The sequence below is a fragment of the Arachis ipaensis genome, chromosome B3 (assembly GCF_059453495.1).
Source record: "Arachis ipaensis isolate K30076 ecotype BB chromosome B3, ASM5945349v1, whole genome shotgun sequence".
Lineage (NCBI taxonomy): Eukaryota > Viridiplantae > Streptophyta > Magnoliopsida > Fabales > Fabaceae > Arachis > Arachis ipaensis.
Genome location: NC_142438.1, coordinates 103,354,482 through 103,381,792, shown reverse-complemented (window position 1 = coordinate 103,381,792; position 27,311 = coordinate 103,354,482). Strand labels below are relative to the sequence as shown.

Here is a 27,311-nt window from a genome sequence, read left to right as displayed (position 1 = left end):
TATAATTAAACTAATTTCAAGGATGAATTCGAAATCATGTACTTCTTGTTATTTTGTGATTAAAACATTTTTCATTTAAGAAAGGTGACGGATTCATAGGACATTCATAACTTTAAGGCATAGACACTAGACACTAATGATCATGTAGTAAAGACACAAACATAATTAAACATAAAGCATAGTAAATGAAAAACAGAAAATAAAGAGCAAGGAGATTAAAGAACGGGTCCACCTTAGTGATGGCGGCTAGTTCTTCCTCTTGAAGATCTTATGGAGTGCTTGAGCTCTGATAAACCCCATATTTAGGGTTTATCTTGTGTTACATTTAGAGCATTTTGATAACCTTTCCTCACATTTATCCAATGAAATAGCATGGTTTTGTGATTATCTCCATACTTGTGCTTAGATGTGAAAATATGCTTTTTAGACCTTTAATTTGATAATTTTGATTTGCCTTTGATTCCACTAGATGCCTTGATGTGTTTGCTAGTGATTTCAGGTTGAAAAGGGCTAGGAAGAGATCAAAGGAGTGAAAGGAAAGCATACAACATGGAGAAATCATGAAAATCCAAAAGTTTGGAAAACCCCATGAGCGCGCACGCGCACTATGCGCTTACGCGCAGATCGCGAAATTCTCCAGGGGCGCGCGCGCGCACTGTGCGCACACGCGCCGATAACCACACATGATTTTTAAAGAGAAAAACGTGCCTGGCAATTTTGGAGGGTTTCCAGCCCCAGTTGGAGCTGAGTTTTTGGCGGGAAAGAGATTAAAAAGACCAAGGAATGAAGGGGGAGGGGCATCATCTAACACAAGACACATTAGGCTAGTTTAGTTTTAGTTTTAGAGAGAGAAGCTCTCACTTCTCACTTCTCTCTAGGATGAGAATTAGGATTAGGTTTAGTTCAATAATTTAGATCTAGGTTTCAATTCATGCTTTCTTCTTCTTCTACCTTTCAATTCTATGTTGCTACATTCATCATTCTTATATTGTTGTTATTTCTTTCTTCTATTTTGTTTGTAAATCTTCTCTTGTTCATTCTATTTTCTTTTAATGCAATTTGAGGTAATTCATGTAGATCTTGTTTTCTTTGATTGTTGTTATTAATTCCTTGCAATAAGTAGTTGTTAGATTTCATTGTTGTTATCAATTTACTTTGCTTTACTTTCATGCCTTCCAAGCGTTTGATAAAATGCTTGGTTGGATTTTAGTATAGATTTTGTTCCTCTTGGCCTAGGTAGAGTAATTAGTGACGCTTGAGTTATCTAATCCCTTGTTGATTGATAATTAGAAGTTGCTAATTGATTTGGATACCACTAAAGCTAGTCTTTCCCTTGGGAGTTGGCTAGGACTTGTGGAATCAAGTTGATTTATCCACTTGACTTTCCTTCATAGTTAGAGGTTAACTAAGTGGTAGCAATGGATAATTGTGGTCACAATTGAGGAGGATAACTAGGATAAGACTTCTAATTCTCACAACCTTGCCAAGAGCTTTCTAGTTGTTAGTTTATTTTCATTGCCATTTTCTTTTCATGTTTAAAACCTCAAAACCCCAAACATAGCTCCATAACCAATAACAAGACACTCTATTGCAATTCCAAGGGAGAACGACCCGAAGTTCAATACTTCGGTTTATAAATTTAGGAGTTTGTTACTTGTGACAAACAATCTTTTGTATGAAAGGGCTATTGTTGGTTTAGAAACTATACTTGCAACGAGATTTCATTTGTGAATTCTAGACCACACAAAAGTCCTATCATCAAGCTCCTCAATGTCTCTTCCTTGCCTTTGTTGCTCCTCCCTCATAGCTCTTTGATCTTCTCTAATCTCATGGAGAATGATGGAGTGCTCTTGGTGCTCCACCTTTAGTTGTCCCATGTTGGAACTTAATTCTTCTAGGGAGGTGTTAATTTGCTCCCACTAGTTTTGTAGAGGAAAGTGCATCCCTTGAGGCATCTCAGGGATTTCTTGTTCTTGGCCACAACTTCATAGAAGCGGTCTTGATGGACCTTTGAGATGAATCTCTCCATCTCCCATGACTCGGAGGTGGAAGCAATTGCCTTTCCTTTCCTCTTTCTTGAGGTTTCTCTGGCCTTAGGTGCCATTGATGGTTATGGAAAAACAAAAAGCAATGCTTTTACCACACCAAACTTAAAAGGTTTGCTTGTCCTCAAGCAAAAGAAGAAAGAAAGTAGTAGACGAAAAAGAAAATAGAGGAGATGGAGGGAGAAGGTGTATTCGACCAAGGGAGAGAAGTAGTGTTTGTGATGTGTGAAAATGGAGTAGTGTTAAGGAGTTTATATAGGGTTGGGGGAGGGTAAGTTTCGGCCAGTAGGGTTGGGTTTGGGAGGGAAAAGAATTTGAATTTGGAGGTAGGTGGGGTTTATGGGAAAGAGGTATGAAGGTGATTGGTGAAGGATATTTGGGGAAGAATGTTATGAAAAGGTGTGAAGAGGAGAGAAGAAGAGGTGGGATAGGTGGGGATCCTGTGGGGTCCACAGATCCAGAGGGGTCAAGGACTTAGCATCCCTGCTCCATTTAGGCGTGCAAAACACCCTTAAAATGCATGTCTGGCGTTAAACGCCAGCTTGCTGCTTGTTTTTGGTGTTTAACGCCAGCTTTTCTCCCATTCTTGGCGTTAAACGCCAATTCCATGCTCTGTTCTGGCGTTAAATTCCAGTCTTGTGCTTGTTTCTGGTGTTTAACGCCAGCTTGATCCTTCTTTCTGGTGTTAAACGCCAGTTTGATACTTTTTTCTGGCGTTTAAACGCCAGTAAGCTCTTCCTCCAAGGTGAGCTATTTTTAATACTGTTTTTCATTCTGTTTTTGATTTTTCAGTTGTTTTTGTGACTTCACATGATCATCAACCTAAAGAAAACATAAAATAGCAATGGAAAATATATAGATATAATTAAATAACATTGGGTTGCCTCCCAATAAGCGCTTCTTTAATGTCAATAGCTTGACAGTGAGCTCTCATGGAGCTTCACAGATAATCAGAGCAAGGTTGGGGCCTCTTAATACCAAACTTAGAGTTTGGTTGTGGCCTCCCAACACCAAACTTAGAGTTTGAATGTGGGGGTTTTGTTTGACTCTGTATTGAGAGAAGCTTTTCATGCTTCCTCTCCATGGTTACAGAAAGAGAACCTTGAGTCTTAAATACAAGGTAGCCCTCATTCAACTGAAGGACCAACTCTTCTCTGTCAACATCAATCACAGCTTTTGCTGTGGCTAGGAAGGGTCTGCCAAGGATGATGGATTCATCCTCATCCTTCCCAGTGTCTAGGATTATGAAATCAGCAGGGATGAGGCTTTCAACCTTCACTAGCACGTCCTCTACTAGTCCATAAGCCTGTTTTATGGATTTGTCTGCCATCTCTAGTGAGATTCTTGCAGCTTGTACCTCAAAGATTCCCAGTTTCTCCATTACAGAGAGGGGCATGAGGTTTATCCCTGACCCCAGGTCACATAGAGCCTTCTCAAAGGTCATGGTGCCTATGGTACAAGGTATGAAGAATTTTCTGGGATCTGGTTTCTTCTGAGGTAATGTCTGCCTCAGTAATGCACTCAGTTCATTGGAGAACAAGGGGGGTTCATCCTCCCAAGTCTCATTACCAAATATCTTGGCATTCAGCTTCATGATTGCTCCTAGATATTTAGCAACCTGCTCTTCAATGGTATCTTCATCCTCTTCAGAGGAAGAATATTCATCAGAGCTCATGAATGGCAGAAGGAAGTTCAATGGAATCTCTATGGTCTCTGTATGAGCCTCAGATTCCTTTGATTCCTCAAAGGAAAACTCCTTTCTGTCCAGAGGACGTCCCAAGAGGTCTTCCTCACTGGGATTCGCATCCTTCTCCTCCTCTGGGCATTCGGCCACACCAAGTAAGGTTATGGCCTTGCACTCTCTCTTGGGATTTTCTTCTGTATTGCTTGGGAGAGTACTGGGAGGAGTTTCAGTAATCTTCTTACTCAGCTGACCCACCTATGCCTCCAAATTTCTAATGGAGGACCTTGTTTCATTCATGAAACTTAGTGTGGTCTTGGATAGATCAGAGACTATGGTTGCTAAGCCAGAATGGCTCTGTTCAGAATTATTTGTCTGTTGCTGAGAAGATGATGGAAAAGGCTTGCTATTGCTAAACCTATTTCTTTCACCATTATTATTAAAGCCTTGTTGAGGCTTCTATTGGTCCTTCCATGGGAAATTTGGATGATTTCTCCATGAAAGATTATAGGTGTTTCCATAGGGTTCTCCCATGTAATTCACCTCTGCTATTGCAGGATTCTCAGGATCATAAGCTTCTTCTTCAAAAGATGCTTCTTTAGTACTGTTAGATGCAGCTTCCAATCCATTCAGACTCTGAGAAATCATATTGACTTGCTGAGTCAATATTTTGTTCTGAGCCAATATGGCATTCAGAGTATCAATTTTAAGAACTCCCTTCTTCTGAGGCGTCCCATTGTTCACAGGATTCCTCTCAGAGGTGTACATGAATTGGTTATTTGCAACCATTTCAATGAGTTCCTGAGCTTCTGCAAGGGTTTTCATGTAAAGAGATCCTCCTGCAGAATGGTCCAATGACATTTTTGACAAATCAGAGAGACCATCATAGAATATAGTTATGCTGCTCCATTCTAGAAGCATGTCAGTAGGACACCTTTTGATCAGTTGCTTATATATTTCCCAAGTTTCATAGAGGGACTCTCCTTCCTTCTGTCTGAAGATTTGGATTTTCACTCTAAGCTTGCTCATCTTTTGAGGTGGAAAGAATTTGGCTAGGAAAGTACTGACCAGCTTATCCCAAGAGTTCAGGCTATCCTTAAGTTGTGAATCCAACCATGTTCTAGCTCTGTCTCTTACAGCAAAAGGGAAAAGCATAAGCCTGTAGACCTCGGGATCAACTCCATTGGTCTTGACAGTGTCACAGATTTGCAAGAATTCAGCTAAAAACTGATGAGGATCTTCCATTGGAAGTCCATGGAACTTGCAATTCTGCTGCATTAGAGAAACTAATTGAGGCTTAACCTCAAAGTTGTTTGCTCCAATTGCAGGAATTGAGATGCTTCTTCCATAGAAGTTGGAAGAGGGTGCAATAAAGTCACCAAGCATCTTCCTTACATCTCCGCCATTGTTATTAGGTTCGGCTATGTCTCCTTCTTTTTCGAAAATTTCTGTCAAGTCCTCTCTAGAGAGTTGTGCCTTAGGTTCCCTTAGCTTTCTCTTCAGAGTCCTTTCAGGTTCAGGGTCAGCTTCAACAGCAATGTTCTTATCCTTGTTCCTGCTCATATGAAAAAGAAGAGAACAAAAAAGAAAATACGGAATCCTCTATATCATAGTATAGAGATTCCTTATGTAAGTATAAGAAAAGAAGAATAGAAGAAGGAGAAGAGGGGGTTCAAATTTTGAGTGGGAGATGAGTGTTAGTAGAGAAATAAATAAATAGAAAGAGATGAGAGAGAGAAGAATTCGAAAACTAAATAAAATAAAATAAAAAATGTTTTTTTTTTTGTTTTTATTTTAAATATTAGTTATTATTCGAAAATTAAAAAGAGAAATAAAATTAAATTCAAATTTAAAACAATTAATTAATTAAAAGGAATTTTGAAAAAGTGGGGAGGAGTTTTTCGAAAATTAGTGAGACAAAATTAGTTAGGTGGTTTTGAAGAAAATAAGAATTTTAAAATCAAACAAAAAGTTAAGTGGTTAATTGAAAAAGATTTTGAAAATCAATTTTGAAAAGATAAGAAGTTAGAAAAGATTTTGAAAATTGATTTTTGAAAAAGATATGATTGAAAAAATTAATTTGAAAAAAGATTTGAAAAGGAAATTAAAAAGATTTGATTTTGAAAATTAAAGTTGATTACTTGACTAACAAGAAACAAAAAGATATGATTCTAAAATTTAAAGATTGAATCTTTCTTAATAGGCAAGTAACAATCTTTAAAATTTTTGAATCAATCACATTAATTGTTAGTAAAGATTTTGAAATTATGAAACAAAATAAGAAAAATATTTTAAAAATCAATTTGAAATTTTCGAAAATATGAAAGAAAAATGAAAAAGATTTGATTTTTGAAAAAGATTTGAAAAAGATTGATTTTTAAATTGAAAATTTTATTTGACTCATAAGAAACAACTAGATTTTTAAAAATTTTTGAAAAAGTCAACTCAAATATTCGAATTTTATGAGAAGAATAAGGGAAAGATATTTTTTTTATTTTTGAATTTTTAATGAAGAAAGAGAAAAACACAAAAAAGACACAAGACATAAAAATTATGAATCAAAACAAGAAAAATATGCAAGAACACTTTGAATATCAAGATGAACACCAAGAACACTTTGAAGATCAAGATGAACACCAAGAACTTATTTATGAAAATTTTTAAGAAAAGACACACATGCAAGACACCAAACTTAGAAATTTTTAATGTTGAGATACTAACAAATTGAAAATGCATATGAGAAACAAGAAAAGATGCAAAACATGAAAATGCAAAGATCAAATAAGGAAAATCATCAAGAACAACTTGAAAATTATGATGAACACCATGCATGAATTTTTTCGAAAATTTTTTAGTGAAAATTAAAAATATGCAATTGACACCAAACTTAAAAATTGACACAAGACTCAAATAAGAGACGTCAAATTTTTTTGGTTTTTATGATTTTATTATTTTTTTGTAATTTTTCGAAAATTAAATGGAAAAAGAAAAATAAGGATTTCAAAATTTTTAATGAGAATTCCAGGAATCATGCAATGTTAGTCTAAAACTCCGGTCCAGGAATTAGACATGGCTTACTAGCCAGCCAAGCTTTCAGTGAAAGCTCTGGTCCAAAACACTAGACATGGCCAATGGCTAGCCAAGCTTTAGCAGATCATTACATACAAAAGTTAAATTGCTGAGAAAGACAAAGAAGCTCTTCTAATGATAGTTGAAACCTCGGTCCAAAGGATTAGACATGGCTTAACAGCCAGCCAGGATTCAATATATCTCATGAAACTCTAGAATTCATCCTTAAAAATTCTGAAGAACATAGAATAATTTAAAATATATTTTTTTCAAAAATAAAAAGCTTAAAAAATAAAATAAAATAAAATTACCTAATCTGAGCAACAAGATGAACCGTCAGTTGTCCAAACTCGAACAATCCCCGGCAACGACGCCAAAAACTTGGTGCACAAAATCGTGATTGTTCATTCCCCATCAATGGCACCAAAAACTCAGCACGCACGTTTGCAATCTTAAAATCTTTTTCACAATTTCGATACAACTAACCAGCAAGTGCACTGGGTCGTCCAAGTAATAAACCTTACGTGAGTAAGGGTCGATCCCACGGAGATTGTCGGCTTGAAGCAAGCTATGGTTACCTTGTAAATCTCAGTCAGGCAAATTCAAATGGTTATAGAGTTTTAATAATTAAAAAGATAAATAAAAATAAAATAAAGATAGAGATACTTATGTAATTCATTGGTGAGAATTTCAGATAAGCATATGGAGATGCGTTGTTCATTTTAAATCTCTGCTTTCCTACTGCCTTCATCCAATCCTTCATACTCCTTTCTATGGCAAGCTGTATGTTGGGTGTCACCATTGTCAATGGCTACTTCCCGTCCTCTCAGTGAAAATAGTCCTCTATGGTTTCCCGCATGGCTAATCAGCTGTTGGTTCTCGATCGTGTAGGAATGGGATTTACTATCCTTTTGCGTCTATCACTACGCCCTACAGTCGCGAGTTTGAAGCTCGTCACAGTCATCCTATCCCAGATCCTACTCGGAATACCACAGACAAGGTTTAGACTTTCCGGATCTCAAGAATGCTGCCAATTGATTCTAGCTTATACCACGAAGACTCTGATCTCACGGAATGGAAGGCTCTGTTGTCAGGAGAGGCAACCATGCGTCGTAGACCAGGAATCCAAGAGATACACACTCTAGCTTGTTTTCATGTAGAACGGAAGTGGTTGTCAATCACGCGCTCATAAGTGAGAATGGTGATGAGTGTCACATAATCATCACATTCATCATGTTCTTGTGTGCGAATAAATATCTTGAATAAGAATAATCATGAATTGAATAGAAGAACAATAGTACTTTGCATTAATACTCGAGGAACAGCAGAGCTCCACACCTTAATCTATGGTGTGTAGAAACTCTACCGTTGAAAATACATAAGAACAAGGTCTAGGTATGGCCGAATGGCCAGCCTCCCCAAATGGCATATGAATTCGAAAAATGGGGAAAAGGCCCCTAGTACAATAGTAAAAGTACTATTTATACTAAACTAGTTACTAGGGTTACAGAATTAAGTAATTGATGCAGAAATCTACTTTCGGGCCCACTTGGTGTGTGCTTGGACTGAGCATTGAAGCTTTCACGTGTAGAGGTCTTCCTTGGAGTTAAACGCCAGTTTGTAACTTGTTTCTGGCGTTTAACTCTACTTTGCAACTTGTTTCTGGCCTTTAACGCCAGAATAGGGCAGAAAGCTAGCGTTAAACGCCAGTTTGCGTCGTCTAAACTCGGGCAAACTATGGACTATTATATATTGCTGGAAAGCCCTGGATATCTACTTTCAAACCCAATTGAGAGCACGCCAATTGGGTTTTTGTAGCTCCAGAAAATCCACTTTGAGTGCAGGGGAGATCAGAATCCAACAGCATCTGCAGTCCTTCTTCAACCTCTGAATCAGATTTTTGCTCAAGTCCCTCAATTTCAGCCAGAAATTACCTGAAATCACATAAAAACACACAAACTCATAGTAAAGTCCAGAAATGTGATTTTTATTTAAAAACTAATAAAAATAAATTAAAAACTAACTAAATCATACTAAAAACTATGTAAAAACAATGCCAAAAAGCGTATAAATTATCCGCTCATCAAATTTTTAATTTCTAAAACACGAGGGTGATACTGAGCATTTTGGATTTTGGTTGTTTGATTAGGGTTCCTCTCCTCTAAACCAAACAGCGGGATTTTAGACTTTTAGGAGAAAATTGGCTGGATCCCAGTTCGGTTTGACCGACTGACTGTGGTTTCTGAATCTTCCAGTTATAGTATCTAACTGATTCATTGTTTCCACCTGTTGATGATTCGATCAGCCAGTTTGAACTAGCTTACAGGACCTTGTATTACAGTAATAACTAGATGAAAATATCTATATATTTGATACAAACTTAACGCTTTATCTTATAATTCATCATATATATATATATATAATGTTTAATATTGTTAATAATAATAATAATAATAATAATAATAATAATAATAATATTTTATTAATTCAGCTATGAAGTATACTTGGAACTTAATATATGTTTAATTATTCATGTACTTAATTTAACTACATTTTTCTATTGATACTTTAAATATTTCTAATAGTATGTTTGATAATTTAGTTTTTATGTTAGTACACATATTAAAATGGCTTAAAAATTAAAAAGAATTGAAATAGTGGTTTATTTCAATATTTATTTTTGAAACACAGCTAAATAAATTAAATAAACAGGATTTTGATACTAACGTTTTGTAGCAGTGAAGCAATACATTTTTTCTTTAGTTTGTTAATACAGAAATAAAATAAATACATAATTAATTAATAATAGTTATATTTTTATATAGATTTCACAAGTATTTCGTATATAAATAGTATTTTTATATGGATGGATTTTGTATATAAATTTTTAAATTTTCTTCTAACGAAATAAGTTTGAGAAAATAAATAAATTTAATAACTTTATAAATAAGTAATCTTTAAATAATATTAGTCAAATTTAATATTGATTTTGTTCATATAATAACAACCTATTTTCTTAATCTTATTTTTTAATTTAAATTTATTTATTTTATACATTTTACATGTTAAATAACTTAGAATATTTTATTTTTTAAAATTTATTTTCATTTTTAATATTAAATTTGTAATTTTAAGAGTTAAAATATAAAATTATTTTTTTAAACTCAATAGAAAAGTGGTAGAATCTATTGAGTCGCTAATAAAAAGATAAAGCCAATTAAGTATGTTACATATCTAATTAATTTATTTAAAAAAAACTAACAACAAAAATGGCTGATTAATTTTGATATGAAAAAGGGTTTGGTGATGTGCATTGAAATGGGTGTTTCACCAATTTTTGCACTGCTATGGGCCAGACAATAAACGCATGTTGCGTTTTTTATTTTCTATAACTAGTTTTTTTTTTTTGTTTTTGAAGCTAAGGAAAAATGCAAGTTGTGTTTTTTGCATGGAGGCATAACAAACGCATGTTGCGTTTGTCAGATGGGCATCAAAAAAAATTTTTTAACTTAAAACGTAGGATGCGTTTGTCAGACTGATGGGCTTAGATTTTTTTTTTGGCAGAGTAAATCGCATGTTGCATTTTATTTAGGCTGAAAAAATTTTTTTGAAGTCCGTAAAAAGCAGCTTGCGTTTTATATGTAAAAAAATATTTTAATGAAGAGCCTTGCATATAAATTGCTAACTCAGCTATCTCTAACTCTTACCTCACTCCTAAATCCCTCACTTGTGCTTCCTTTCACCTTTCATTCATTCATGCATCCCATAATTGTGAGATTTTTTGGGTTTTAGAAGGGTAAAAAAGTGAGATTATGGAAGGTATTGCAAATATACGAGTGTATTATAACGGTGAGGTTATACCGAACACACACGAAGGAATGACTTTTGTTTGTAAATGTTCGTTTTCATTTGCTATTCTATACACCACGAGTTTTGTAGAGTTGCAAAATGGTCTTTGTGTCAACATAACAAGTCACATTTCGAAAAGGGTGAGCAATATTTTGTACAGGAGTCCTGTACAAGTATTTGGTGGGCTGATACAGTTTCAAAAAAATGGGCATCACTGATGATGCAAGCATGCAACAGATGTTCTGTATTTATCAACAAACCCGATTTCAGGTGCCGCTAATAGAACTGTACGTTGAGTTTGAACAGCATACGGGGGTAGACGAGTTTGACGAGGAGGCCACGTTAACGAGTTTGGGGATATAGGCTGGGAAGAAGATAACGACAACAGTGAAGAGGAGTTTGAAGCCAACTATGAAGTCGATGACAAAAACGATGACGGAGATCTGGCAGGCAATCCGGCGATGCCAAATGAAGCGCATGCTGTTATAAGCCAGCAGCCGTTTGGTGTTCCATCTTTTATGCGGACTCTGGATCTCGAAGCCATGCATGCCCCCAGAATTTCCTGAGTATGCGAATATGGGTATGTTATATTATGGTTATTAATTCACGTTACCACTAGTGTCCATTTTATTTGCCTTGTCTGACTGATGGTGGTGCGCTTGTTGTAGGTGAAGGCAACGTTGCGGCCGAAGATGGTGAATTCAATGTCGGAATGGAATTTGGCTCTAGAGAGTCAGTGATATCTGCAATCAAAAGCTACACTATCTCTAGAGGAGTTGATTACACTGTGTATGAGTTTGAACCGCAAACATTCTATGCGAAATGCAAGGGTTATGGTGCCGGGTGCGATTGGCTTATCCGAGCTAGCTTGATTCGAAAGAAAGCTTGTTGGGAGATCAGGAGATACAATGGCAAACACACGTGCATCATGGGAACGATCTCGCAAGATCATGCCAAGTTGGACTCAAACACAATTGCAGATGCCATTAGGCCGTTGGTCGAAGCAGATCCGTCGATAAAGGTGAAGTATATTATTGCAGAAGTTCAGTCAAGGTTCAACTACACTATCAGTTACCGCAAGACTTGGTTGGAAAAGTAGAAATCTGTCGCAAAAGTTTTTGATGGTTGGAAGGTTTCTTACCAGACTCTGCCAGTTTGGTTGAAAGCAATGACTGCAAAGATGCCAAGGTCTCGTGTTCAAATAAAGACGCTCCCTGTTTACTGTGAGAGTGAGGAGGTTCAAGGTGTAAGAGTTCTTCATCGCATTTTTTGGAGCTTCTATCCGTGTATAGTAGCATTCCGACACTACAAGCCACTGGTGCAGGTTGATGACACATACCTGTACGGAAAATATAAAGGTGCACTTCTAGTTGCTGTTGCACAGGATGGGAACCAAAACATTGTGCCTATTGCGTTTGCAATAGTCGAGGGTGAGACGGCAGACGCGTGGGAGTTTTTCCTAAGCAACCTGCGGAGATATGTTGTTACCATCGATGGCGTCGGCATTATTTCTGACCGCCATAACTCCATCGACGCAGCAATAGCTCGCAGCAATAGTGCATGGTCACCGCCAAGAGCGTGACACATGTACTGCATCAGGCACATCGGTTCCAACTTCTTAAGGAGGTTCAAGGCTCCGTATTTGCATAAACTCGTGGTTAACATAGGTATTTGATTTTGTTGTTACGGTTTTGTTCGTATTAATTTCGTGGAACTTGCTTATGATTAAATGGTTTCTCCAACAGGATATTCTAGGACGGAGCAAGAGTACAACAAAAACTACCAAAGGCTGAGAGAGCGGGGTGAGGCGTATACGCAGTGGTGTGATGAGATCAGTATTCAGAGATGGGTGTTGGCATTCGACGGGGGTCATCGTTGGGGACATATGACGACAAACTTGGTAGAGTGCATAAATTCTGTCCTGAAGGGTGCACGCAACCTTCCTGTGACTGCCATTGTTAGGTCTACTTTCTATCGGCTGAACGAATTGTACACTCGGAAGAGCGCCGAGGCTCATGAGCGTGTCCGCAACGGATTCACATATTCAGAATTTGCCACCAAAAGAGTCGAAGAAAGTTTTCGACATGCAGGCAACATTGTGGTCAATAGGTTCGATAGGCGCAACGAGATGTTTGAGGTTCGCGAAATGCAAGATGGTTCCATTCACACCGTTAATCTCGCTCAACGACACTGCGATTGTGGCCATTTCCAGGTCGAGCGACTCCCATGTCGCCACGTCCTTGCATGTTGCGCCAACCAGCGTCTTGATTGGCAAATATATGTGCATGACGTGTACAAGATGTCCGAAATTTGCAAGGTCTACAGAGGCGAGTTTGTCCTGATGGGTGACCCATCTACGTGGGCTCCGTATGAAGGAGCGAAGGTGATCGCGAATTGGACATTGAGGCGCGCGACGAAAGGAAGACCCAAGTCAACCCGCTACTTGAATGAGATGGATTCGCGGGACATGCGTCGTCCTCGCCGGTGTACTATATGTGGACGGGAGGGACATAGCCAGAGTCGATGTCCGCAGCGCGCAGGTCCAAGCTCTGCCGGGGATCAATCGTGATTAAGACTTTTTATGTAAGTTTTTATGGACCTTTATATGTAACTTTTTATGTAACTTTTTATGGACCTTTATATGTAACTTTTTATGTAAGCTTTTTTATGTCTTTGTGCGTTTTATTTATGTATGTAGTAAATAACGAATAATAACTACGAATATAGATAGTAATAGAGACGATTACAAATAGAAACATCTAAACATACTATACGATCTCCATCACTAAATAAAAACATCTAAACATTTAAACATAGTAACAGAGACGATTATAAATAGAAACATCTAAACACATAGTAATTGAGACGATTACTAATACAAACATCTAAACACATAGTAATAAAGAAGGTGACTAACAGAGACATCTAAACATACTATACGATCTACATCACTGAATAAAAACATAAACTCAAACGGACTGAACTAAACTGCATCAACCTACTTCCTGGGCGCCTTCTTCGCGTACTGAGATGTGGTGTATTTATCCGGAGGCGCAATCTATGTCCGTAAATTATACGGACGACCCTGAGTACTACTGGAGTCACCAACACCAACATCTGGCATGCTGGCACTGCCAGTGTCGTAGGCACTGGATCTACTCATGCCCCCGAGCACTATATCCACCAAAATGAGACTCGTGCTGGAGGGCATCTCCCAGAAATCCCTTTTCCGGCTGTGGGCATTCATTCAAGTCGAACAACGTAGTGCGTGGTGGTGCGGACAGACGAGTAGGACCTACATGACCTGGCGATCGATCCATACTGAAGTCACTAGCATGACCTGACGTGGCCCGACGACCAACAGACGGCTCACTACCAACAGGCCCTTGCTGCTCTCGCGCAGGAAATAGCTGAGATGTCTCTCTCATGAGTCGAGAGAAGCTTATCGAATCAAGCCCAACAAATGGACTTAGCTGACCATCTGCTGGAATGAGCAACTGTGGTATGTAGGGCTCAGCTGCCTGATGTTGTTGTGGTTCCTGAACGTGCTGCTCATATGCCGACACCTGATAATGCTGCTCATACCCTGGCATCATGAACTGGGGGTCATATGCCGGCGCCTGGAACTGGTGCTCATATGCAGGCGCCTGGAACTGGGGCTCATATGTAGGCGCTTGGAACTGAGGCTCATGTGGCGGCACCTAATTGTAAATGAATGACGCTAATCAATAACGGTAACATTAAAGCTTATAAGAGTAAAGTATCGTTTTTGTCCCCAACATTTGGGGTAAATTCTATTTGTGTCCCTAACGTTTAAATCGTCCTATTTGTATCCCTAACGTTTGTAAAAGTGATTCAATGTTATCCTACCGTCAATTACACATCATGAACGCTTTAGTTTGAGTTTTAAAAATCTCTTCTTGAAGTTAGAATACAAATGTCTGGCATAAAATCAATGATCCACTCTGAAAAATAGCTCATCAAAAGTTGAAACTAATTCCTATACATTTACATAATTCACTTTTCTAGGGACAAAATTAAATCTAAACACAAATAGTTGGTATAATATTAAAATTGAACACATCCAAGTGAGGCCTAATTGAGAATGAATACATCCAAGTGAGAATAATTGAAAAATATAATCTGATTTGTTAGTATAATTGATAGTAGGATAACGTTGAATCAATTTTATAAACGTTAGGGATACAAATAGAACGATTTAAACGTTAGGGACACAAATAGGACTTACCCCAAACGTTGAGGACAAAAACGATACTTTACTCAAGCTTATAATTAACAATGGTAATATTAACACCAATAAACCTTAACGATACCTGAAACCCTTGATCATAGGCCGGTTCCTGATGCTGAGGTCCAGCTGCTTGTGGTGGACCTTCTTGCTATGCATTCGCGTCAGCCTCTTCACCTGCAACTCTATCTGACAGTCGTAGGTGACCCCCGTATTGCTGTGTGTACCAGTCATAGTACAATGGGAGGGGATGGAAGTCGACAATCTCCTCCCCTACCTGTAGTGTATCATAGCAGCCAGAACGCCACATGTCAAGCCATTCCTTAGTCCAGTCTCTCCAGTCATGATGCCGGGCACCGCTCAAACGCCTGCAATGAGCACTACCGATCTAAAATGCCGGTCTCGTGGAAGCTGCTGCAACCCGAATTGTCGACGAACTCGATCTGTTGGGTGCCATTCTATACATTCGAACGACACTAACGGCGACTTCGTGGAGCACATAAACAAATTTAGGCCGAGGTCGACCGAAACATCCACTTCGATATACGGCTGCCATGTAAACTGCACACTAGTAACCACGAGACCTATTCGTAACATTATTTTTCTTAACAAAGACGCTAACCTAAATGGTTAAAACTTACATCGTTGACTCCCATGTCATCGAGTCCTCACCTAAACTGCGCTGTAGACCTCCGTGTATATCTTGTATGCCGGCGCCAATGACTCCACCTAAGCACAAGTAGGATGACCTCAACAACAACAACAACTACTACAACAACAACAATTATAATAATAATAATAATAATAATAATAATAATAATAATAATAATAATAATAATAATAATAATATTAATATTAATAACAGTAAAGTACAATACCGTCGCGCAAGTGGAACACCAATATCGAGAAGCTGATTGCGCGGTATAGGGGCCATGAACGGCATACGCTCCCACGCCCAAACAAAAAGTAAAATCAGTGGCCCATCCATCTCTTTACAGTTGTACCGCGATGCACGACACAACGATCTGTATAGATGTGCCAGACTAGCTGTCCCCCAACTGTATCGTGAGATCTGATAAAAATCCCGAAGTAGAGGCAAAAACTTCGAGTTCAAAGACGCGGTGGACTTATCTGGAAACACCACTGTACCAAGCACGCAGAAAATGTGAGCCCTGACGTACCACTCAATAGACTCCTGCGTGTCACACGGTTCACTGTCTCTGCACTGCCGAACCCAATGGAGATTTACCTTGCCCAACACGTGATCGTTCGGACCCAGTTGCCGACCAAAACAAGCGACGCAGTTATCCACCAAAAACTGGTAACTGCTATCCAATCTACCCTTGACGGGTTCTCCGTTAACCTGGAGGCCAAGTATATGTATCACGTCTTCCAGCGTCACCGTCACTTCACCCACTGGAAGGTGGGACGTGTGGGTTTCTGGCCTCCATCGTTCCACCAAGGCACTTAAGAGTGCAGAATGACCTCTCATTTCACCAATTCGCGAAACGTGTTGAAACCCAGTTAATGCTAGTGCCTCTGCAGCTCTCTCATTAAAGGTATTCGGCGGATCAAGTTTTCTAGGCAACAAATTTCTGATTGCCTGCAAAAAAAAAAAAAAAAGATAATATTCATTGAAATTAACAACAACTAACACAATAATATTAATCCTACAACAACAACAACAACAACAACAACAACAACAACAACAACAACAACAACAATAATAATAATAATAATAATAATAATAAAAATACGCAACAACAACAACAACAACAACAACAACAACAACAACAACAACAACAACAACAACAACAACAACAACAATAATAATAATAATAATAATAATAATAATAATAATAATAATAATAATAATAATAATAATACGGTTATTACTACTGCTACTACTACTATATTGATAACAACAACAATAATAATCATCATAATAATAATAACTATCATTATTATTACTACTACTACTATTAATAATAATAATAATAATAATAATAATCCGATTATTACTACTACTACTATATTGATAACAATAATAATAATCATCATCATAATAATAACTACTATTATTATAATTATTACTACTACTACTATTACTACTACTACTACTAATAATAATAATAATAATAATAATAATAATAATAATAATAATAATAATAATAATTCTACTTCTACTTCTACACTACGGTTATTAATAATAATAATAATAATAATAATAATAATAATAATAAATAATGCAACTACCAGTAGTAATAATAATAATAATAATAATAATAATAATAATAATAATAATAATAATAATAATAATGTTACTAACTAACAGTAATAATAACAATAACACTGTTTAAATAAAAAAATAAATTAAAAATAAATATATTTATTTATCATAAAATTAAAAGAAAAAATATTACCCATTGAGGATGATCCAAATACTCAATAATGTGTTCTTCAGGTAACGTAAAATCACGAACCATTTTTTTTTTTTCATAAACTTAAACCCAGCCTATTATTTCTTCTTCTTCCTCCCACAGGCGACACTGCTATGCTCTTCCACCATAGCTTCAACTCTCTTCGTTACACTCTCCCTCCTCTCCATCTGCGTTTGGAACTTTGCATTTTTAAAGCCCTCTCCAAACCCATTCAACGAACACGCATCGAACATGCAGCAAGGGTCACTGACAATCGCAAGTTGCGATTGTGGAGTGCAGCTTGCAGGTTGACCAAGACACGTACTATCCATGCATTGGTTTCATTTCTGTTCATGAATAAAACGTAACTTGCGTTTTTCAGTGTGCAGCAGATGTTAGGATTTGGTTGAATTAGTCCCACATTGCTTAGGATAGAAAATGGAGTGGGTGGCCTAGGCTATAAATATGAGGCTAAGTTCTCCATATTTTTTGCACCAGTCGGAAACACTTAAAGCTTGTATCTGACTTTTCTTTTCTTCTATTCTCTTTGATTAGAGAGTGTTGTGAGGCGTAGTTAAATATTTACTTTGAGAGTGTGGGTGTACTGGGGTGCCGGTGTTAGAGAGAAAGAAGTCTATGTGTTGTAACAATTTTCACATAGTGATATTCTCTGGTTGTCATTTGACAACGGTCGTAGTTTTTCTCTCCAGTAATTGGGGTTTTCCACGTTAAATTCTTATGTTGTGATTGTGTCTATTTTATTTCTCTGTGAAAAATATTTTCTCAAGGGAGAATGGTGTATTATTCCCAACAGCAGATACACGTCCTATCCATGCATTGGTTTCATTTTTATTCATGAATAAAACACAAGTTGCGTTTTTCAGAGCCTGTTCTTGGCAGATCCACATTTCGGGATAACACGCCATGTTACAATAACCTTACATAACACCATTTTTGGTTCCATTCATAAATTATTTGCCGAACAAAAATAGAAGAATTAGTATTAATTATTTTCCACATAATACATTTGTTTTGTCAAAACTGTTTTTTACATGATATATATTTTAAATATTTTAAGTAATCTCATGTATATAATCATATGTATGGTAAGGTAGGTTATGTTTATTAATCTATAGTGTATGATCACAATCTATATATGTATATATATGTATATATGTCGTATTTTATTACTGACCAAATTCGAATCAAATAGAAAATAAAGCCAAATATTTATGTTTACTTTTATCATATGTTGATGATATTATAATTGGTCTTGCAAGAGAAAAATAAATTTAATGAAAAAATGCATATAAAAAATATAGATATTATTTTTAACAATTTTTTTATTGAAATATGTTACTTTACTATATTTAAAATAATAGTGTATTTAGAATAATTATATTACTTTAATTAATTTATATTATTCAAAAGAACATTTAAAATTTATTATGTTGTATTAAAAGAATTAATAAATATAATTTATTAGTTTCTCTTAAAGTAACATTTTCTTTTCTTTGGTTAATCAAATAATATGACAACAATTTTTTTTTACATAATTGCATCTACGAAACAAATATTATATTTATTTATATCTATATTGCATGTAAAATAAACAACTAATGTTCAAAGAAGTTAATTACCTAATTTTATCTTAGTAAATTATAATAAGTGAATAAAATGCAATGTTGTACATATATTTTTGTCCATAGAAAAAAGAAGTACTCTTAATTATATATTAAAGGAAAATTTGCAAGTGAACCGGTACCTGGGTATTTCAGTAATTTTTTAACTGTTGATCCTAATCATAAAAAAATATATAATATATATAATTAAAATTAATAGTTAAAAATTATTGAAATATCGTTGTATTGTTATATTTAAAAGTTTTCTTATATTAAATAGAATAATTATTTAATTATATATTTGTAATATTTTATTTTATATTAAACAACTTCAATTTTTAATTACTTTTTGAATAAATTAATAACAACGTAATGCGAATAATTGTTTATATATAATTTCATTTTAATTTTTGATTCTTTTACCCACTTACGTGAACGTTGAGAATAATCTGAAATAAAAGATAATGGACTTGTTGTAACTGCCATGTCACTACAAGATTTTTGTTTATTTGTGGCAGTTTTTTTTTATTTGTGAAGGTTTATAACCCCAACCAAATGATTTGTGGGGTTTCTAAAACCCCCAAAATTTGAAGTGCCACGAGATCTTTCGTGGGGAGTTTTTAAAAACCTCCACAATCTATTTAGTGGAGGTTTTGTATGTGTTTAGTGGAGGTTTTATATTGGACTTTTGTGGCAATTTTAAATCACTTTTGTGGCAGTTTAAAACCTCCACAAATTATTTAATTATTTATTTATTTTTAATTTCAAATCATTCATTCATCTCATTTACATACTCTCAAATTAGAAATTTATTTTTTAATATCAAAATTTAAAAACTAAATCTTTTATAACACAATTTCTCAATATAAGACATAACTCTATATATAAAAAAAATTCTCAATGTCAATAATTCCAAATATAATTGCATATGGTATTATTCTACATAACTATTTTTATTTTTCTTTAAAAAGTAAAATAAAACAACAACTTTAATATTTCAATATCATGTAATTACATAAAAGTCTCAAATATTTGTCCTCAGATATCCGTTGCTTTTAGTAAAGTTAAGCATCAAGATGATTCAATATAAGTTTAACAACTCAATTTTAAAGAGCATCTAAACACAAGAAGTAAAAGTGTTACGTCTTCCAACACTTCCAGGTTCTGGATGATTTCAGAAACAAAGAATTCCTGTGTTTTCTATGTAAGAGTCATTAACTCTGGAAGCAAATTTGAGGCCCTGTAATCATCTTCTTTCGATCCATAGTAAATGGTCGAACCATCACATGCAGTGCTGAAAGCTTGGAGCTTATGATCATCAACTAAATGAAGGAAGGGATCAATCTGGATACATAAAATGAAATCATTAAGGCAAAATAATACTTTTTTATCTTGAGAGAGTTAGAAGATCAGTTTGCTATTACAAGTTTCTTTCAATTATCATAACAGTAAAAAGAAGATCTCACCTATTTCTTTGTATGTGTTTCCTTGGCACTCGGAACAAGAGATTTGATTTTGTAGGCTTTTGAAGAAAACAAAATCATCGAAAGTGCTAAAGCAAAGAGTGATCTCCGTCGAGATGGTGGCAATGACCCTGCAATAAAAACTAGGAACTTATTCATTCTTGGCATAATTTTCAAACCCACTCCTGAGGCATATGTATCCGGTTTCTAACAAAATAGTTATCAAGAATATTAATACCATGAAAAGACCTGCTTAAGAAACACTACATCTCAAAGATAATTTTGCTATCCACTAAGAACTCAAGTTTTCTAAGAAATACCAAATAACCTATTAGGTGTGACTGAAAACTCACCTTCTTTAAGAGAAATTTTCCACAAAGAAAAAGCAAGTTGAAAACTCCAAACTAGGGCTTCCTGAAAAGAATTCTGCGAAGGCAATAAATTTGCAAAGTTATTTTAAAGGAAAAGGAAGTCTTACTCATTAAAAAGAGAGAATAGAAGAAAATATGACAGTGCCAATAATAATGTAGACAACCTTAAACCTCTTATATATTACAATCATATAACTGAGTCCAGTTAGTACCTTAGCTCTAGAAAAAAGCAACACCAAGCTGTATGTATGAGCAATGGCTTTATAATTTTCAGGCAAATTTATAGGAGAGATAGACTGAACCCAAATTGATGATAGCAATTGATTTATCTGAAGACTACTTAACCTGAGAGCTGCAATTTCCTGCATTCAGGTGAAAAGAAGATCACCAAGTAACCATGATTATAAACCAGATTACAGCTAACATACTCGAGATACTTGAAGTTTGTTTAAAATGCAGGACTAAATTCAAACACACATACTCATCAATGCAAGACTCACCAAATTCCCATTGTCATCATCTGTACTATTTTCATCCACTGTAGCTAGCTGACTCCCACTCCCACTCCCATTCCCATGATGCACATGATTATTAGTCGACTTCAATTTGTTTAGGAACTCGCCAACACCATTAGTTGGTTCAGTCTCTCCAGCATTATTTTCCTTATTATATTGACTTAAATTTTCATTTGAAGAATGTTTATCCGATTTTAGCTTCTCAAACATGGCAGCTGAAGAAGAAAAGACAGAGACTGCTCTAGAGAGTGTTCTTGGAACATCTGATGCCTTATTAGAAGCAAGCATGCCTGCCCCGAGGGGAAACTAAGGTTGGCATAAGAACTACCAAAAAGACACGGTGAGCCGTTGCTTGTGTCTCATGATCTTGATGGACCATAGCCAGGAGTAGCTGATGAAACAATGATTCAGGGAATGCTTGAGGATCAAAAAAGATGATTTTAGTATCAAATTTATTCACAGAACTCAAAGTAGCATACCAACATGATATAGATAGACTATGAATATTCACTCCTTACCTTATTTTGATAGGATAAATTTGGTAAGGAGGCAATAATTTGAGTAGTCTGGTATACAACAGTGACTGTGGTTCTGGATATTGCTGTAATATTTGAGATATTCTCTAACATCACAGCCATAACATCTAGAATAGAGCCTGGTTCTCCAACCTATTCATGTATGGCAGCTTAGTTCCTTTGTGATAAGTCCAATAATGTAAATAAAGTTTAAAAGACCAGATAAAACTACCAAATGTGATAATCACACAAAGCATTTTATCAATCAGTTATTCTTAAAATGTTAAGGAATAAATTTGATTTGAAGTGTGGATAATGTGAGGTACCTTAATTGTCAACTGTACAAGGCACTTATCCACAGCTTCTCTAAAATTCTTATTCCATTCGATTACATCACTTGCTAGATTTTAGTTTTCTAAGGAACATTGTATGCTCTTCCGCAAATGTCTCATCACATCACTTAGAGCACCAATTATTGATACAGAAGGTTGAACCTTTGCATATTGAGCAAGTGAAGTGGTCACCTCAACAATGTCAAGCTGCATTTTGGGTTCTTTGAGGACAATTTTATGATCCAGATGCTTAATTAACATTTACAACAAAACATGAGTGTTTTTTCCTGCAAAAGAAAGAATGAAGAAAAATTAACGCAAAAAATGCCTTGTTAATCAAGAAAAAGATTGTATGACATTATATATGATCAAATAAGAGAAATAATATACCAGAATCATCCATTAAAAACAACATATCCTTTAAAACAGAAAAGGCAATGCCATCATTTATAGACCACAAGTTTCCATTATCAAAGTATCGGAATATGGATTCCATTACATGGCGTATGGTAGAACCATCCTTGGCTAAGTTTACTGAATATAGGTTATATATGATGCAGATGATGGTTATAAAACTAAGAACTAAATTTGGAGCACAATGCTCCCATGTAGAAGCAGAAGCTTCATACTAAGCAGCATGGTGCTATCTTATCTGAGCTTTTTAATTTATAATATCTTGCAATCATAATATCTCAAACAATTTGCAAAAATATAAAAATGCAGAATAACCCCAATAAAACATGAAATTGTGGCAAGAATGAACAAGTAAAATCATGCAAGCATATTCAGACAAGTCATTTCTATTTCCAATTCCATTTTAATTTGCAGGATGCTACACAATGGTACACGAGTCCAGTTAATGTAATAACCAAATGGCAATTGCTTCATTGTCGAAACAAGTATGGTATTAGGCACCAAAAACACATTTGAATGATTACCCTAAGCTGGTTGCTCAATTGGAACTTCAAAGAAACAGAGAAATAGAGACAAGTGAAATATGGAGAAGAAGAAGAATACCAGCAGCAACTCCAAGGAGAAAATAGATCTGAAATAATGGATCGATTCAGAAGCTTTCGACCGTAGAAACTATAGCAACGATGATGACGAAATCTGCGGCGGCAATGGCGGAAACTATAGCAGCAATTGTAGCTACAGAGCAACCAGATTTGAAATCAAAATGTTGATAGAGAAGGTGGCTCGATTCATGAGCTTCCTGCGACAACCGTGGCGGTAACGGTGGCGGTAACGGTGGCGAAACCGGCAACTGCAGCAGCGGCGGACCGGCGAATCCAACGACAGCTATACCGACGGTAGAGAACCTAGGATTTTGTCAATCACTATTCTCTTCTCTTCTCTCATACTCGATGAGTTTTGAAAACTCAATAGTCAATAGGACGTAGTAGTAGAACTGTAGAAGAGGATTTTTTGGGGGGTTAAAGTTTAAATTTTATAAATTAACTATTAAGGGGGATTTTATAAATTGGCATAAATAAAGTGTATTTTGGAGGTTTTTAAAAATTTTTACTAAAAAACTTCCTTAATTAAACATAAATTTTGTAGTGTATATTCTATGCTTTGACTGCATCATAGGCTTCGTGTAACTGTTGCGGGCTTTTAGTGGGCAGCATCATAACTCTGCATACATAAGAACCTCTTAACCGTGAAAAATATTTTCATTCCTGTTGATAATTGACAATAATACCTCCACGTGTGTTGATAAAAGCATCAATAAAAACCAATCTTGTCAGGTTGAAACCCTCCACTCCAACAGTGTTGTTGATGGCATAGTTGCCTCTTTAAAGGTGCAATGTGTTTCAATCTAAGTGTATCTGTTATGCACGATTAAAACTAAATTTTCTTTAATATTCATATATTGTTTTGCAGGATTTGTACATTAAAATAACTGACCTTGAGAGATTGTACAACAACATGAAAGGAGAGATGACCATTCTTCAAGTTGCAGTATTGGACCTTGGAGACCGGCCAGCAGCTCCTGATCAAATGCCACAACGGCATGTTCTAGTTGACGCGGTCAAATGGAAGGAGGTACTTGAGAAAGACTATGCAAACGTAGAAGAAAATACTGATGTCATTCTTGGTGGAAGCGATCCTGAAAATATTGGTACTTTCCTAAATGAAAAATCTCAAAAGATAACTATTATCAACTTGGACGAAGAAATTATAGCACAATCAGGAAATGCCAACTATACTCGTACCTATCTTCATGAAAAGGTATATCCTTATATTAGCTACTTGTTTTCATAGCATTCGTATATTTTAGTTATTAATTTTTTAATTATTTTTTTTATAAAATTCGTGTAGGCAAAAAAAAGCATCCAAAGCTGCCTTGAACTCGTCACCCAAATGTCACAACTCAAGTGAAAATTTCTGTTATGGACGAAAGAGGGGCAGACCTAAGAGATCTAATGGACCTAGAATACTATTAGCTAAAATTGGCTGTGTACTCCCAATTGAACTGAAGTCTAAATTCCGTCCAACTAAGGAAATGCAGTTGACACTACAATAATGTCAAATATCACTTTATGTATTTGGCCACAACCTATATGAAGGGTAAAAACATTCACTTAGCTACTTAACAAAAATAAAATATAAATATAAATAAGTTAATTATTGATGTTGAATATTTATTTCTGTGTCTTTTGTATTTGTAAGTTTTTATACAACTACAACTTTGTTGTATCTACACAGGAAAATTCTGTTCAAAAATAAAAATATTGAGATGAGTCGAGCAGATTTCAGTGTCTCATTGAAGTACACTCTAATGTAAGTAAATACGGTAACTTTTATTAGGTTTGTGAAAAATATGCTTTAGTTATTAACATGTTTATTTTCATGTAGATTTTAATGCTGGCTTCCCTTAAAACAACAATGGCACAACGTATTGATGATGCCTTTGAAGATATGTCCAACAAAATAATAATTTGGTCTCTACCACCACAATTTGGGGTAAGAAATTTCGATAACCGACCCTTAGAAAATATATAGTCCCACTGAAACTAACGATTTATAATACAAAAAATTAGGTTGGTACCTTTAACCCAGATATGCTACGTCAAGATGTGTATGAAAAGTACAAAAAATCTGGATGCCGAAGTCTTCTGCGTTAAAATATGTATTTTATTCTCACTAACTCTCTATTTGAATTTTTTTTTTACTCTAATTGTCTATGAATATGTCCACATAGATATATGTTCCACTCATTGACGACATTTTTCACTGGTTCTTGATGGTAATATCCATTGACGAGGGGAAAGTCTACAAACTTGATTCATATCCAAACCCAAAGTGAGATATCTCCAAAAAATTCATCATAAGATGGACGGTGATATATTAAATCTTCTTAGTGTATTTTTAGTTGTTGATAGCATAGTAAATTATATATTTTTAAATATTACTTATTCTTGCTTACTAATTCATATGATGCTATTATAAATGCATTATGTGTAATAGAAAATAATTTTTTAAACACATTTTTTAATTTAATTTTAAATTTTTTCTGTAAATGTTATTTAAAGTTCATTTGCCATTAACATGTTTTTGTAATTCATTTTTTTTGAGCCATAGCTCGGTCTATTAGATTTCATTTTCTCTGGTCCGTACTCTAGCACTAATATATTAGACAAAAAAGCATTCCAATCGACAATTGGCCTCTCTATAATGCTCGTGGCATCTTGATTGCAACACAAGGTTTAGAGCCTATTTTATTGTGATATGCTTGTTAACTAGATCATGAATAGTAATGATCTTAATTATTTAAATGACTTGTATTTTATAGTGATAACTCCGCAGTTTGGTTGCTTGAGTGGATGACAATGGAGGACATGTTTCAACCCAATCTCACTGCTAGGATAAGTTAACAAATTTCTACCTTGTGTACTTTTCGTTTCTTTTGACACTATAATTAATTTAACTTTTACGTTTTGTAGGCCCCTGATTCTAAAATTCAAATGCTTGCGGCATGTGCAACTTTAAATGGGACTCACAGTGAATATAATGACATGGTCAAACATCGTTCTGCAGCTAAGTGGAAAGCATTGGTCGGCAATTAGATTATCATAGTATTTATTATTAGGAAAGGATAGAATGCATTTGATTTGATTATTTGGTATTTATGTTGTTTGTTATGGGATCTATTTGTTAGATCAATTACTTTTTTTATTTAGCTTTTATATGTTCTCCTTAATATTTAGGATTTTTTAGTTACACATCTTTCATATAGCATATTATTTTTTCGTTGAATTTCAATTATGTACTTCCCAATTCTATCTTACTGTTTCGTCCCTACTACTATAAACTATAATTTAAGAACATTTAGTTATTCACTGAACAACATATACAAAACTCACAATCTGTAGTAGTTATTATAGTAAAAACGGCTACAAAAGTCACGTGTTCTAGCAGTTTTTGAATATCTGTTTAGTCATTTTTAAGACTTTAATTTGTTTATTCTAAAAGTGTTGAGTATTTTTTATTTTATTTAATATGTAAAAAACAATGTTTTATTTTATTTAATAAATAATAAATTTAGACTCTGATTTCTTTTATTGTTTCGTCATAATTGAGTTGACATAGTTCCATTATATGATTCGCAATAAAATTCCTCTTACATTGTTGGATAACTTTTATTTAGTTTATACTGATACGTATATTTTATTTTTTTAATACCTTTAGTAAATTAAAAGAAAAATGGAAGTTTGGTGTTTGATTCTTTTTTTCTATTTTACAAAAGTCATGTTTGATAGAAAAAAATTAACATTGAACTTTTTTAAATAAATACAAACAGGAATTAAGAATCAAAAATTAAGAATTACTAATTTGTTAAGTGTTTTTTAAAAAGAATATTTTTAGATCAATCAACATTTAAATCAAAATAAAAATTTCTAAAAAAATTTTACAAATTATTTTAAATTATTTTTTTAATAACAAATAAAAAGAATATAAAAATTATAAATATTCAAAATAGTATGAAGCATATAATTTAAAATGTATTATTCTTGTAATGTATTCCCCGGATGATTAGACCAAATTGTGATTAGGAATATTCTTAATATTTGTATTCAGTTGCGTCATATTTTGTTCAAGTAATAATACCTTAATTTTGAAATACTTTTTACAATGTGAAAAAGCAAAAATAATTTTAAATTATATAAATCAATATA

The 27,311-nt window shown here is 34.8% G+C and overlaps 1 protein-coding gene and 1 pseudogene across 1 annotated transcript; one reads left to right on the top strand and one right to left on the bottom strand.

Moving 5' to 3' along the window:
- The first annotated feature begins 12,373 nt into the window (after positions 1 to 12,373).
- LOC107633391 (uncharacterized) lies at positions 12,374 to 13,213 on the top strand. Its single transcript, XM_088507331.1, has one exon. The coding sequence runs from the start codon at positions 12,374 to 12,376 to the stop codon at positions 13,211 to 13,213; it is 840 nt and encodes a 279-aa protein (XP_088363457.1).
- A 586-nt stretch (positions 13,214 to 13,799) lies between these two features.
- LOC107630705 (protein SEMI-ROLLED LEAF 2-like) lies at positions 13,800 to 23,019 on the bottom strand (annotated as a pseudogene).
- Positions 23,020 to 27,311: the final 4,292 nt, after the last annotated feature.